The sequence below is a fragment of the Loxodonta africana genome, chromosome 12 (assembly GCF_030014295.1).
Source record: "Loxodonta africana isolate mLoxAfr1 chromosome 12, mLoxAfr1.hap2, whole genome shotgun sequence".
Taxonomy (NCBI): domain Eukaryota; kingdom Metazoa; phylum Chordata; class Mammalia; order Proboscidea; family Elephantidae; genus Loxodonta; species Loxodonta africana.
In genome coordinates, this window is record NC_087353.1 from 10,071,454 (window position 1) to 10,084,702 (window position 13,249).

The 13,249-nt window shown below is 41.1% G+C and overlaps 1 protein-coding gene across 1 annotated transcript in view; it reads left to right on the forward strand.

Annotated features, from left to right (window-relative positions):
- Positions 1 to 12,305, forward strand: part of TPO (thyroid peroxidase) — a 96,391-nt gene extending 84,086 nt beyond the window's left edge. The window contains exon 14 of the mRNA XM_064294929.1: positions 12,202 to 12,305. Coding sequence (XP_064150999.1) covers positions 12,202 to 12,305 — 104 coding nt within the window. The remainder of the gene's footprint in view (positions 1 to 12,201) is intronic.
- The last annotated feature ends 944 nt before the right edge of the window (positions 12,306 to 13,249 follow it).

The window sequence follows — 13,249 nt, forward strand, 5'->3', positions numbered from 1 at the left end:
GCAAGTTTTGTATAAATTATCTTATTAGCACCCTGGGATAACAGTAGGGAAAGTTTACTTGCCGGCTTGTAATAAACATTTCAGAGGATGTAATTGTCCTTGCACAAGGTCACATGACTAGTAAAAGGAGATCCAAGACCAGAACCCAAGTCACTGAACTCCTAACCTCTACTCCCTGCGCCCAGATACCAGCGTGAACACCTTCCTCAAAACACCCAGGATGTGTTTCAATATTGAGCATGGTTGGTTGCACAGACATGGAAAATCTGGAGTGGAAAGGAGGAATGTGTGGTCACATTACAGGGGTGGCTTCTAGGGTCACATAACAATGTGTGTATGAATTTTTGTATGAGAAACTGATATGAGCTGTAATGTTTCACCTAAACACAATTAAAAAAAAAAAAAAAAGAGTGAGCACAGCTGCACAATGGAACCAGACTGCCCTCAACCCCAGCTACTTTTCCAGTATCATGTTGTCTGTTGCCATCGAGTCAGCTCCAACTCATGGTGACCTTACATATAATGTATATAAATGCTGGCCGGTCCTGTACCATGTCCACCATCTTTGATATGTTTGAGCCCGTTATTGAGGCTATTGTGTCAATCCATCTCACTGAGGGTTTTCCTTATTTTGCTGACCTCTGCTCTATCAAACATGGGAAGGGGTAATTAATCTCTCCTTTATATTTCAATCAGTGTTGGTTTTTTCTCTAATTGTCTCACGATACTTCTCTTTTAATGGTCTGCTTGTCTATGTCATCCCTGGCCCAGGCTGCTCACCACCATTTCCTTTATCACAAACTTTTTTCCCTGTCCTGTCTCTCAAGCCTACTGTTTTATCAGCATCCAGTTTTATTCACACTTCTTCTGTAATTGAAAATGTGTCCTCTCTTCATTTGAAACCAGAGCACTCTTGGTTATAGAAGACTTCCGCTCTTGCATTCAGGTAATTTTTTTTTTAATGTCTGAAATAACCCATTCAAATGCATAGTGGCAAAGCAGCCAGGTGACAATGCTATAAACATTTACAGAATGAAATTCATGGCAGATCTCTGCATTTGTTGTTATAAATCAACAAAGTTTATTCCAAAAGCTACCGTGGTAGTCTAACTTTGCTGTCACCATGGTTCCAGAAATGTGTTTTGTATTTTTATGATGTCTTTTCACCCCAGAAAAAAAAAAACCTCCTACTTTTGTTATCAAACTAGAAAGCATTACATTGCTGCCTTCTGCTCCCAAAAGTTTGCTCAGAACCCATCCGTAGAAGGACTCTCTGGATGTGAAACATTGGTCCCTGAAAAATGATGTAGCATACAAAATGTATCTCAAAAAAAAAAAAAGACTCCTATGCTTTCAGCAGAAGCTAACAAATTATTTTGTGAACTGAAATGCCTCCTATTTGAGTCATTTTTAAACCCCAACTTTTCATTTGTTACCTGTAACCTGGTGAATCTATGAGAAGAAGTCAGTGCATGTGTTGCTTCCAAGAGGGATAAATGATGAACTTTCTCTAAATGAATTGGTTTTGCCTCATCTTTCACCTCCATTCTACTGCCTTGACAAGCTATTTGTGTCTATGATTTAAACTTATGGGCTTAATTTTGTGAGACTCCGGGTAATAACAGGAGAGTTAGACTGCTTTGTAATCAGAGTAATAATTATGCTCCCTTTGTTGGCAAATCTATCTTGTTGTGAAAGGACAATTGTATTGTGTGCATTTTCCTGTAAGATCATTCATTTAGCTACATCCCTACCAATGAGAGCTTTGTCTTCGATCATTCTCAAGCTAAGTAAAAAGGAGACAAAAGTGACATCCAGGAAAACTTCCTAGGGATAAAAGCCAGATGAATCAGTGCTTAGTAAGTTAGTTCTGAGGGGTTTTTTATTTTGTTTTTTCTTTTCATATTGTGGTAAAAGAAACTGTGGTTCATAATTTATCAGTCTTGGAAATATAATTTTTTTTAAAAGCCCGTATATAAGAGTATAAATTATATAAACTAATTTCCAGAATTTTGCCTCAGATGTCTTCTTTTAATTTTTTTTCTGAGAATAATTATCTACATAAATTTCTCCAATTTCACATCTCAAGGATTCCTTCTATAAACCGTAAAGCCAAACCTGTTTCTTGGGTTGAAACATACATTTCCAATGCTACTTCTCTGCGTATGATTTTCTGCTTGATTGTAATGTCCTCTCTTCTCTACGTCCTACCCTTTCTGCTGTTGTGGGGGAAAAAAAAAAAACTTGAATGCTACTTCAAGATAAAACAGAGAGGGTTATTAAGGGTTTAAAACAATTGCAATTGGGGAGCTACATAGCCCATTGAAAATGGGACCAGATAGTTGGGGTGGTTTCATTAGATAAGTATTCTTACGGGGTAAAAAGAGGAACCAAACCATAGGGAGGGCAATTACAGGAAAATCAATGAACATTGTAATAATCACACTCTGATTGGTTACTGATTATTAATAGTTGTAGTGATTAAGGAGCCCTGGCAGTGCAGTGGTTAAAGCTCTTGATTGCTAACCGAAAGGTTGGTGGTTTGAACCCACCAGCCACTCCATGGGAGAAAAATGTGGCAGTCTTGAAAACCCTATAGGGGAAAATGTGGCTGTCCTATACAGACAGTAGCTATGAGTTGGAATCAATTTTATGACAGTGGTGTTTTTTGGAGTTAGTGATTATAGATAGTTACACAGTATGCTTCGGTCTTGGTCACAAGATGCTTACATGTATTTTCTTTGTCTAGCTTGCAAAAATACCTTGTTGGCCACAGCACCCAGACAGTGCTCTTCCTATAAGTGTATTTTGAGGGGTGCAGATGGTTACTTGGTGAAGATCTCTCACGGCATGCGGTTTCACATTCTGGTTTTGACCAACAGAGAAAAACATGTTTTTCTCGAGAAGACAGCTGTTAGTCTAGAAATCCGGATTAAAATGAGATAGCATGGTCAGCATATTACGCCTCCATCTCACCGACCGCACTGAAAGTTGTCTTCCCTTGACATACGTCAAAGATATTTATTACATATTCGCTCTGTGCCGTGTCCAGGACTAGACACTTGACATGCTGTTTCTTCCTGGGACATCATTATTACTAGTCTGATTGTGCATATGAGGAAACTAGTGAAGTAACCTGTCCAGCATCACATGGATGGTAATTGAAAGAGTCAGAGTCATGCTCGACCTTAAAGGTTCCAGAAAAAATTTCTTCCCAGCGAGTCCTGCTGACTCCCTCAGGACAATTCAAGTCTGTCCTCCATGAGACCTTTCCTCTTCCACTTAGCCCAGGACCCCTGCATCCTCCAGCTCATTTCTAGCCATGGTTTCCGGTCTACTGTCGGCACTTAGCCTGGCCAACTTGACCCTGATCTTGATGTCTTCTAGTGTGCACTGATGTTCTCCTCTTAAAGAGCATCTACAAATACAGCATAAACCTCGTGGGAAAGAAGGGTGCCCAACTTGGCAGTAATTCTCATTAGTGAAGAATTAAACCACGTTGTGGAAAGTGGTTTCCCTTTTTTGTTTTTTGTTCTCTTCTCTCTCTCAGCATGTTTTGTGGAAGGATTTTGAGACCAAGAGCTAACAAGATTGCCCTCCTCCAATTCCCAATGGGCACTACTGGGAAACATAGAACAACTCTATCTTGTCTCTATTCCAGTTAACTTCAAATGTAATTTATTTAAATCCGGGGTTACAGGATGGGAAAAAGAACTTGCTTCTGGTTTGGAAATAGTTGAAAATTGTAGCTTTGGTTTCGATCTGACACTTTATTTTTTGAATCTTTTATTTTGGCATGCAACAAGCGACTTGCTTGGAGTAGTCTAAGCTCAGAAACAGGCCTGTATCATTTGTCTGGCTGTTTTATAAAAAATTCCTTAAGGAAAAAAAAAAAAAAAACAGGCTAATTGTGTGTTACTTTATTACCTAAAATTTCTTTAAAAAGAAAAAATTGAATGTAAGAATATTTGCCTTGGAGTTCCAACATTCCACAGATCACCACGGTTGAGCAGGTTGTTCTGAGTAGACAGTGACCCCTCCTCCTTTCTTTTCGCTCTTGAGTATGTTCCCTTCCTAAGTTATCAGCCTTTGTTGAACATTATGGCAACTCCAGAACAATGTCCCCTAGTCAAGGATATGACAATAGTGAGGATCATAGTGATCACCTATTGATCACGACAGTGTTCCAGGCATCTACAAACATTGTCATCCTCATTTTAGCCCTTTATCAGGTAGTTTTATCGTCATTTTTCATATGAGGAAGCTGAGAGTCTGACAGATTACGTTACTTCTCTAAGGCCATCCTACTAATTAAGTGGCAAAGTCGGGACTAAGTCTCCAGTCTGTCTACCTCCAAAACCTATAGTCCTATACATGTTCCACTTCCCCTACATGAACTTCATATGCAGTTAAGATCTTGAAACATATTATTACATTTCTGTATCCCCATTGCATAAGGCTAATCTTTGTTTCATTTGGAACACACACATTCCTGGTGAAAGATTGTGCATCTCCCACACAGCAGCCACCAGCACATTCTCGGAACTCTCAACTTAGTAAAGGATAGCCTTGTGCACAACCTGACCAGGCAGCAGGCAGACAGGAGCGAGAGCTGTCTCTTGGATGCACCAGTTCTGTCATTGCTCATAGCACACCCTAATTTGTTGATAAAAAAAACTGCTGTGTTCAGTCAGCTTTCAGGATGACAAAATGAAATTTCAGGCATGTCTCCACAGTAAACAGAAAAAGGAGGCTGATTGAAAGCAGAGGTCAAGGCCAGCCCTAGACAAAGTGTGGAGGACACAAAGTTTTTGTACGCTGCCCTTGTATTTCCGTATCAGAATCTTTCCTCTTTGCCACCCTTTAGTCAGCCTTCCATTTCTGATGATCCTTGCTAAGTTAAAGAAAACTTTGTGGCTAAAGTCTGAAAGTGTAAACTCTTCCAAGCAACAACTAAACCAATATTTACTGATTCTCTAAGATGTAAGGAGCCCCATGCTGCACACTTAGGATTGGGAACGATACAATGGTCAGCCATCACTTTCTAAGTGGTTAATATGCCAGGTACATGACACCTACCTACCTTGTCTTTACCTACTTTGTCTCATTCAATCTTGACAGTAACTTAGGAGATAAATAGTATTATCCACATTTTACAGGTGAGGAAACTGAGGCTCAGAGATGATAATTCATTTCCCCTAGGATGAAGCCCAAACTCTTTCTATGGCAGACAGGATCTGACATGGTCTCCAATTCCACGCCCAACCTCTATCCTGGTTGGGTGTGAGGTTCAGCCATATTATTTTTAGTCGTATTATTCTTGTCTTAATTTTCTAGTGTTACTGTAACAGAAATGCCACAAGTGGGTGGCTTTAAAGAACAGGAATTTATTTTCTCACTGTTAAGAAGGCCAGAAGTCCAAATTCAGGGTACCGGCTCTAGAAGGCTCTCTCTCTCTGTAGGCTTTGGGGGATGATCTTTGTCACTTCAGTTTCTGTAGCCTCGGTGTTTCTTGATTTTCGATTCAGAGGACTGAATCTTGGCAATCTTCATGTGGCATTTATCACCCCCTCCCCGATTTGTGTGCAATTCTATGTCTAATCTGCCCCTTCTACAACTCAGAAGTGATTGGGTTCTGGACACACCCACACCCTAAACTGATATGGCCTCATTAACATAACCAAGAAAACCCTACTCCCAAATGGAATTACATCCACAAGCATGGGGTTAGGATTCCAGTTCATATTTTGAGGGGACACAATTTAATCTGTAGCAATTCTTATCTTGGTTCTTCAAAATGCTTACACTCTCCATACCCTGGAGCCTACCCATATCCAGCTTCCTTCCTTCTTTTCAAAAATGCTTTCTCTAAAATACTTCAGTCCAGCCAACTTTTCCTTCTGGCCCCAGATATAATCACTTCTGAGAGGCCTGCCCTGTCCACGGTCAGACCTGGTTCGTGTTCTTCAACGTACACTCACAAAGCTCCCTGTATTTTCCACTTCCTAATTCTCTTTCTGCCTGAAATTATGTATTCACTGTCTCTGTTTCCTGTGAGAATGTAAGCTCCATGAGGGCAGGGACCATGTCTTGCTTCTACATCTTTAACTCCCTGGCCCTTGGCATGGTGCCCATCACCTAATAGGCATTCAATAAATATTGGCTGAATGGACTGTTTAATGAAGCTACTTCCCAATTAGAAAAATAAAATTAAACAAGGGTTTTAATTTGTGCAGTGGCATGATTCCTATTTGGCATTCTTAGGCTGCTGCTTTGGATTTGCCGTGGTGCTTCTAACTGCTGTTGTTACACTTTTTATTAAGCTCCACAGGGGCTCTCAGTACGTCTTCTAATGAATTTGAAAAACACAGTGAGAGTACAGCTTGACTTAGTCCTAAAATAACATGTTTATCATTCCTTTAAAAATGAACAGCTGGAATTTGGAAGTGACTGGAATGTAAAACTGGTAGGAGGAGTGATACATAATTATTAGAATGTGTCAGCTCCTTGCAGGAATTTCAGCCTGAGAAGCAAAATTGCTCATGAAATTTCTACAGTCTCCATTAATGTTATCCACACTCTAATGTGTGTTCATAAAACCTGTGTTCTCTTTCTTCACTGGGCCAGAGGTGGTGTGGTACGGTGTGGTGGTCAAGAGCACCACCACGGACTTGGAAGCCAAATCTGCTGGTTTGAGTCTCGCCCTGCTATTTACTAGCTCTGTGGCAATAAGCAATTTATTTAAACCCTCAGCATTGCTGTCTCCTCGTTTCTAGACCAAAGCAAAACCAAGCTCGTTGCCATCACTTTGATTCCAACTCATAGCCACCCTATGGGGCAGAGTAGAACTGCCCTCTAGGCTTTCCAAGGCTATAATCTTTATGGAAGCAGACTGCCACATCTTTCTCCTGCAGAGAAGGCTGGTAGATTCGAACACTTTTCGGTTAGCATCTGAGTGCTTTAACCACGGCACCACCAGGGCTCCTCATTTCTTGGCAGGGACAATAATATGGTCTGCCACACAGGGTTTATAGAAGGATGAAATGAGTTAATATGTAAGGTATTTAGAAGAGAAGCGTGGTTGGAACATAGCAGATGCTATCTAAGTGTCAGTTATTAGAAATAATCCTGTCACTGGGAAACAGAAATATTTCCAAGCCAGCATAAAGCAAAGTAAAAAATTGAAACTATATGCCCACTAAGATGCTCTTTCTTTTATCTATCTGCCCCCTCCCCTTTCAAGTTCGTGTTACATTTGACTGGAATATTGGGTCAGCCTGTCTTTGCTGTTGATTAAAGAGGAGAATAGTAGAAAGGATGGTTTATAAAGAGTCCTCATCTTTGTTAAACACTAGTTATGATTCAAGTACTGACCATTGAAAGAAATATGAGCCCTGGCAGTTTAAATGTGTGATAAGAGGCCAAACCAGAAATATAAATAGTATAAGGAAAATACGACAACAAAAACAAAATATTACAAGGGTTGTCACAAGGCACTCATTCTTTTATTTAGCATCCACCCTGGTGGCATAGTGGTTAAGAGCTGTGGCTGCTAACCAAAAAATCGGTAGTTCTAATCCACCAGACGCTCCTTGGAAACCCTTTGGGGAAGTTCTACTCTGTCCTATAGGGCCACCATGAGTTGGAATCGACTCAACGGCAATGGGTACCACATACCTGAGTCCTTGAGTGATGAAAATGGTTAGGCTACTAACCTAAACATTGGTAATTCAAATCCACCCAGAAAAAAAACCTCATAATATACTTCTGAAAGATCATAGCCATTGAAAAACCTACAGGATGTAGTTCTATTCTGATACACATGGACTCTCCATGAGTCTAAATCAACTCAAATGCAACTGGTTTTTATATACTTATATAAGGAGTAAAACTCAATACTTAAGGCCATCTTAGAGGAAGAAGGGATCAGAATAGACTCAATGGCAACTGGTTGTGTGTGTGTGTGTGTGTCTAAGCACCCTACAGGACAGAGTAGAACTGCCCCATAGGATTTCCAAGGAGCAGCTGGTGGATTCAAACTGCCAACCTTGTGGTTAGCTCTTAACCACTGCACTACCAGAGCTCCATCACCAACCTGCTGTATACTTGGCCCTGTGCTGGGCTCTGGGGAAAACAGATGGATCAGCCAAGGACTCTCTTCTCCAAGGAACACATGTCTAGTTCAGATACACAGATATAATTTAATGAGTGTTCACAAAATACATTTTGAGCACAGAGGAGAGCAATCTGTCTAGCCAGATGATAGGTGGGTCGTCAGAGACTTTCTGTGAGAAAACACACCAGCTGAAACAAAAGACTGTATAGGAATTAAGTTGGTGACAATGAAGGAAAGGGCATTGCTGTCACTGGAGAAGATATGAGAAAAGGCATGGAAGTTAGAGCTGTTGGTGAATGGACAGCTACAGGGGGCTTCATAATGCTGAGGAGTGAAGTGTAATTCAAAAGACACGGCAGGAGAGGAAGGACAGGGCAGATTCTGGAGAGCTGGGCTGAGAAGCTTTGGGATTGTCCTCTAGGAAATGGAGAGATTTTTAATGGGTCTTTCTCAGTCAGGAGTCTTATAACTGCAAGTGGCATTAAACTTAACCCCAAATGAATGCATTAGATCGGGTAACTGAAAATGTCAAGAAAGGAAAAATTGAAGCAAAGAATAAATAAAAAGTTTCTGCCTGCTAAATATTTTCTCTCTTTCCTCTGTCTCATCCCTATTCACGTATTTAGTTAAGTGTGCAATTGCTGACACTCTGTTGTGCGGGTCTGTCTTTTGCAAATTTCAGGTTGGCTTATCCCAGAGGCTCAACTCTGCCGCCAGGACTTGGTTTCTTGCTTTATTTCAAAACGCTGCCTATTGACCATTTCACTTTGCTAATTTTTCAGGATCTATAGGTGGACCTAAAAAACCTCAGGTTCATGTTCTCTCAGAATAAATCTGGTGGGTCCAGCTCCCTAAGAGATCAGATACAAATTCTAGAATTAATTCTAGAATTAAGTTTCATGTATTGTGCTGCTCTGACTGGCCTGACTGGGGTCGTGTGTCCACCCCGAGCCAACCACTATCACCAGGGGCGCATGATGCCCTGATTCACTCAGTCACCCATAAATACATGAATGGAGCCACCTCCTCCATTACCATCAGAACTGAGAAGGGGGAATAGGTCGATACCAAAACATAGACCCAGCTTCTTTCCGGAAACAAGATGAGTGCACAGTGGACATCAACGGAGAGCTATTTTCCTCTACAGCTGTTAAGCAAGGGAATGATGTGGTCACATTTGTGCTGTAGATTATCCAGTGGCCGTAAGGAAGTTAAAATGAAGGAAAACTCTGGAGGTTGGAGAACCAGTTAGATAACTGTTAGAGTAGCCCACGAAGAAAAATTATGAGGACATAAACAGTGAAAAGATAGAAGAGCTTTAGAGGAATATTTGTGATATAAAATTAGGTTTTATTCATTCATCTGTTTATTCAACCAATACTTACTGAGGATCCAAGAACTGTGGTAGGCTCTGGAATGTAACAACAAGCAATGCAGACAGGGTCTCTGCCTTTACAGGGTTTATAGTTTAGTTAGATAATGAGACAACTTGACAATAAATCCCAGTATGATAAATAGTATGGTGGTACCATGTTGTTTTGTTAGTTCCTGTTGAGTTGGCCCCAACTCCTGGCAACACCACGTACAACAGAAGAAGGCATTGCCTGGTCCTGCACCGTCTTCACCATCACTGGTACACTCAAGTCTATTGTTGTGGCCACTGTGTCTTTTGAAGGCCTTCCATCCTAGGGAGCTCAACTTCTAGCACTATGTCAGACAATATAGTGGTTCCCTAAACACATACAAATGACCAGGAAGTCTTCCCACTGCAAGTGACTTTCGAGCTGCATCTAGAAGGATGGGTAGAAGTTATTTAGGCAAAGGAAGAGCAGAGGTAGTGGTGGAAAGATGGAATTTCATGTGCAAAAGAGAGTTTGCCATGTTAAAGAGTAGAAATGGAAGTTCAATGTGACTAGAGCTTAGAAGGTGAAGGCGAAGCAGTGACAACTGAATCTGGACATAAATGAGAGCGTAGGTTGGGCCAGAGAAATTTCAAATTTTCTAGATTGATCCCACGTGCAATGTGGTTCCGCAAATGAGAAAGCATGTAAGAAAAGGAGCCAGGTTGGGTTGGGAGTTGATGAGTTCTATTTGAGTATTTTGAGTTTAAGTTGCTAAAAATTAAGGTGGATCCAGCCAGCAGACAGCTGGACATGGGAATCTGAAGCCTGAGTGAGGAGTTTGGTAAGATACAAATATATGAATGTCACCAACATATAGGTGGTAGTTAAAGTTCTAAGAGTTGGCTAGATCACGCACAGACAATAAGTATGTGGTGAAGCAAGGAATGGTCTGGGAATGGAACTCTCAAGAGCACTACATTTCAAAGGAAGCATAGAGAAATTGTAGGGCCATAAAAAGCAATAGAAGAAATGATGATAGGAGCACAAGGATAGCCAGGAGAGTGCTGAGTGTGGATTGAATGGTAATAGTTGTTAAGTTCAGAGGTGGGAACAGTCAGTCATGCTTAGGGTAGATCTCAGGAACATGGGGAGAGGCAGAGTGGAGGGAGTTGGTCATTCCAAGCAAGGGGTGAGCTACTAAGCAAGAGAAGAGCTGTAACTAGCTAAACGGGACACATCAGTCCACTTGGGCATGTCCCGAGTGCCTGCTCCTGGCTTCCCCTCTGTGTCTCTGCCACCAAGACTCAGGGCAGCTATGTCCCTGCACATAGTAGGAGCTAGCTCATAGTTCATGGGCCTGCATATAGTAGAAGCTAGCTCTATAAATGATGAGAAATTGCTTTAGGTATATTTGTAGAAGTACATCAATTATCTTTTTTTATTATTTTATTATGAGAAATAGCCAAAATAATCTCAGATGCCAGACCACACACATCCCACTTTCATCTCCACCACTATTTCTGCCTTTGCGTCTTTGCTTCTCCTTTAGCCAGCATGGCATTTTCTTCAGACTGCATGTGATGATTCTACTACTGGGTGTCCTCAAGGTTCAGGTTCTTTTATAAAGATTGATGGGATTAAAATTTTTTATTTGAAAATGCTTTTATTATATCCTGTATGTCAACTTGACCTTTAATGATTACAATTGGCGTTGAATGAGCACTATTTTTATTTTTAAATGCATGGGTACTTGGCCTCTAAATAGGAAAGTTCATTGCAGAATTGTGACCCCAGAGACTTTGAATTCCAAGCCACATTAGCCCCAGATTGCCATCTGTTCATATGAATCATAGAAATGTAGAACTTCAAGGGAACGGTAGAAATGATGAGAAATTCATGAGACCTTTATTTCTGGGATCACTGAGAACGTACAAATCCCTGGGCTCTGGATTCCTCTTTCCTCTGCCTCACACCCATCCAACCACTCAGCCCTCTTCAGTCTGATTTTTCCATCAACACTGCTTTAATTTCTTTTTTTAATGAGCCAGTAACAGTTTTGTCTAGACTCAGAAGGCTGGTACCGTGTTATCTTGAAGGCTTCTCCCATGGGTCTCTCCAAAGACTGCAAGGATTCCAACTATGCCTTCTCTTGATGAACGTTTAACTTCAGGTGGCTCCTGTGGAAAGCAAAATGCAACCAAAGGGACAATTTCATAGCATTATAGTACATTCTTTAACCATTTTGCCATGAACCTGCTTTGTTTCCACTTCTCTGCCGCCCATCTAATTCCCTTCAATGGTCCTAAGATATCTGCAATGCACTCCCTTAAAGGAAGTAAGTTTTCCCACCGGTTTGGGCAGAAAGAGATTTTTCCTGGTCTTCCACACAGTGGGTGGAGTGTGCGTAGGCTGGAGGGGAGGCCTGTAAGGCTAAGAAGATCAAGCTCACCCTAAGTGAGGCTTGTCATCTGGAAAGGGCTAATATCTTTCAAGATTACAATTACTCTCGCTGTTTGCTGCATGCACTCCCTACACACCTTACATTTAGATCTAAATGCATTTGTTTAAATGGCCCTTTCCCCATTAGATAGCAATTCTCCATGCTTTGCACTGTCACGTATGGATGGCAGTGAAGCTCATGATAAGGGTCCAGGCTTCAAAGTCTGGCAGGACTGACAACAGCCAGCTGCCCACGGACCCTGACAGGTACACCTCTAACCAGGCCTCTTTTCTGTTCTCTAGACTCTGGAAGACTCCCCAAAGCCTCTTTCGTCTCCATCACATTAGGCGGCGTGCTGATTGGTGGCTTGGCAGCTTTGACCTGGCTGGTGATTTGCAGGTGGTAAGTCCCACATTCTTCAATTGTTATCTTTCATAGAAGGCGATTTTCTCTCCTTTGGGTAAGGCCATTATTGGAGGTTCTTTATTTCTCTGAAGCCAGTATAGATTATAGGTATCACCAACTCGTTTTTCTCCAGAGCTGTTTTGTACAATTTATTAGACTTTCAGGTTCTTCCATTATGCTTTAAATAATGAAAGTGCAATGACCGTTAATACACCTTAGGTTGTATCAGAGACCTGAGGTGGAGATTCAGCAATGTCAAATACTTTGGTAACTTTAAATGCTCTTATTGAAATACTCTCTTGTTGGGAGGAAAAATGTCCTACAGAGATTCCCCAGAGGGAAGAAAAAGAAAAGTAGCCTGTGGATAAAAAGTTTTCTTCTTCAGTAGTATCCTCTACCCCAAGGGCAAACTACCCGGAAATTAAAAGTTGAACTTTAATGTTAAAAATGGTGCTACCGTTGAAAGATTCAGACACAAAATCTGAGAGTTTCTGACGATGATGGCCTTCCCTGCTGGGGTGTCTTCAGGAGGAGTTTTCTCTGGAGCGATCGGTGTTGATCAGGCTGAGTCTCCCCAGCCCTGGTGGGGTAAACGTAGCTTTGACACTCTTGCTTTCCCTTCTTACCTTGCCACTGTTAAGAAGTAAGCTCTTTGAACTTTGCTTAATTTTTAATACACAATTGTTTATTTTAAATAGAAAGTGTTTAGAAAAACAACAGCATAAAAGATAAGAATGTGTTGCTTTCTAAGTCTGATCCCCCATCGACACCTCCAAAATATGTATGCCACGTTCATCTCTCCCTCCAGCCTTTCCTCAGTGTTAGACTCGACATGAAATAGTGTTGCCCTTTTCTTTTCCAAGACAACTATCAAGCTTCCTTTAAGACACATTTTCAACTTGTAGTGCTCAGCTTCTGCTCTAGCCTTCACTTCTCTTTATTCTA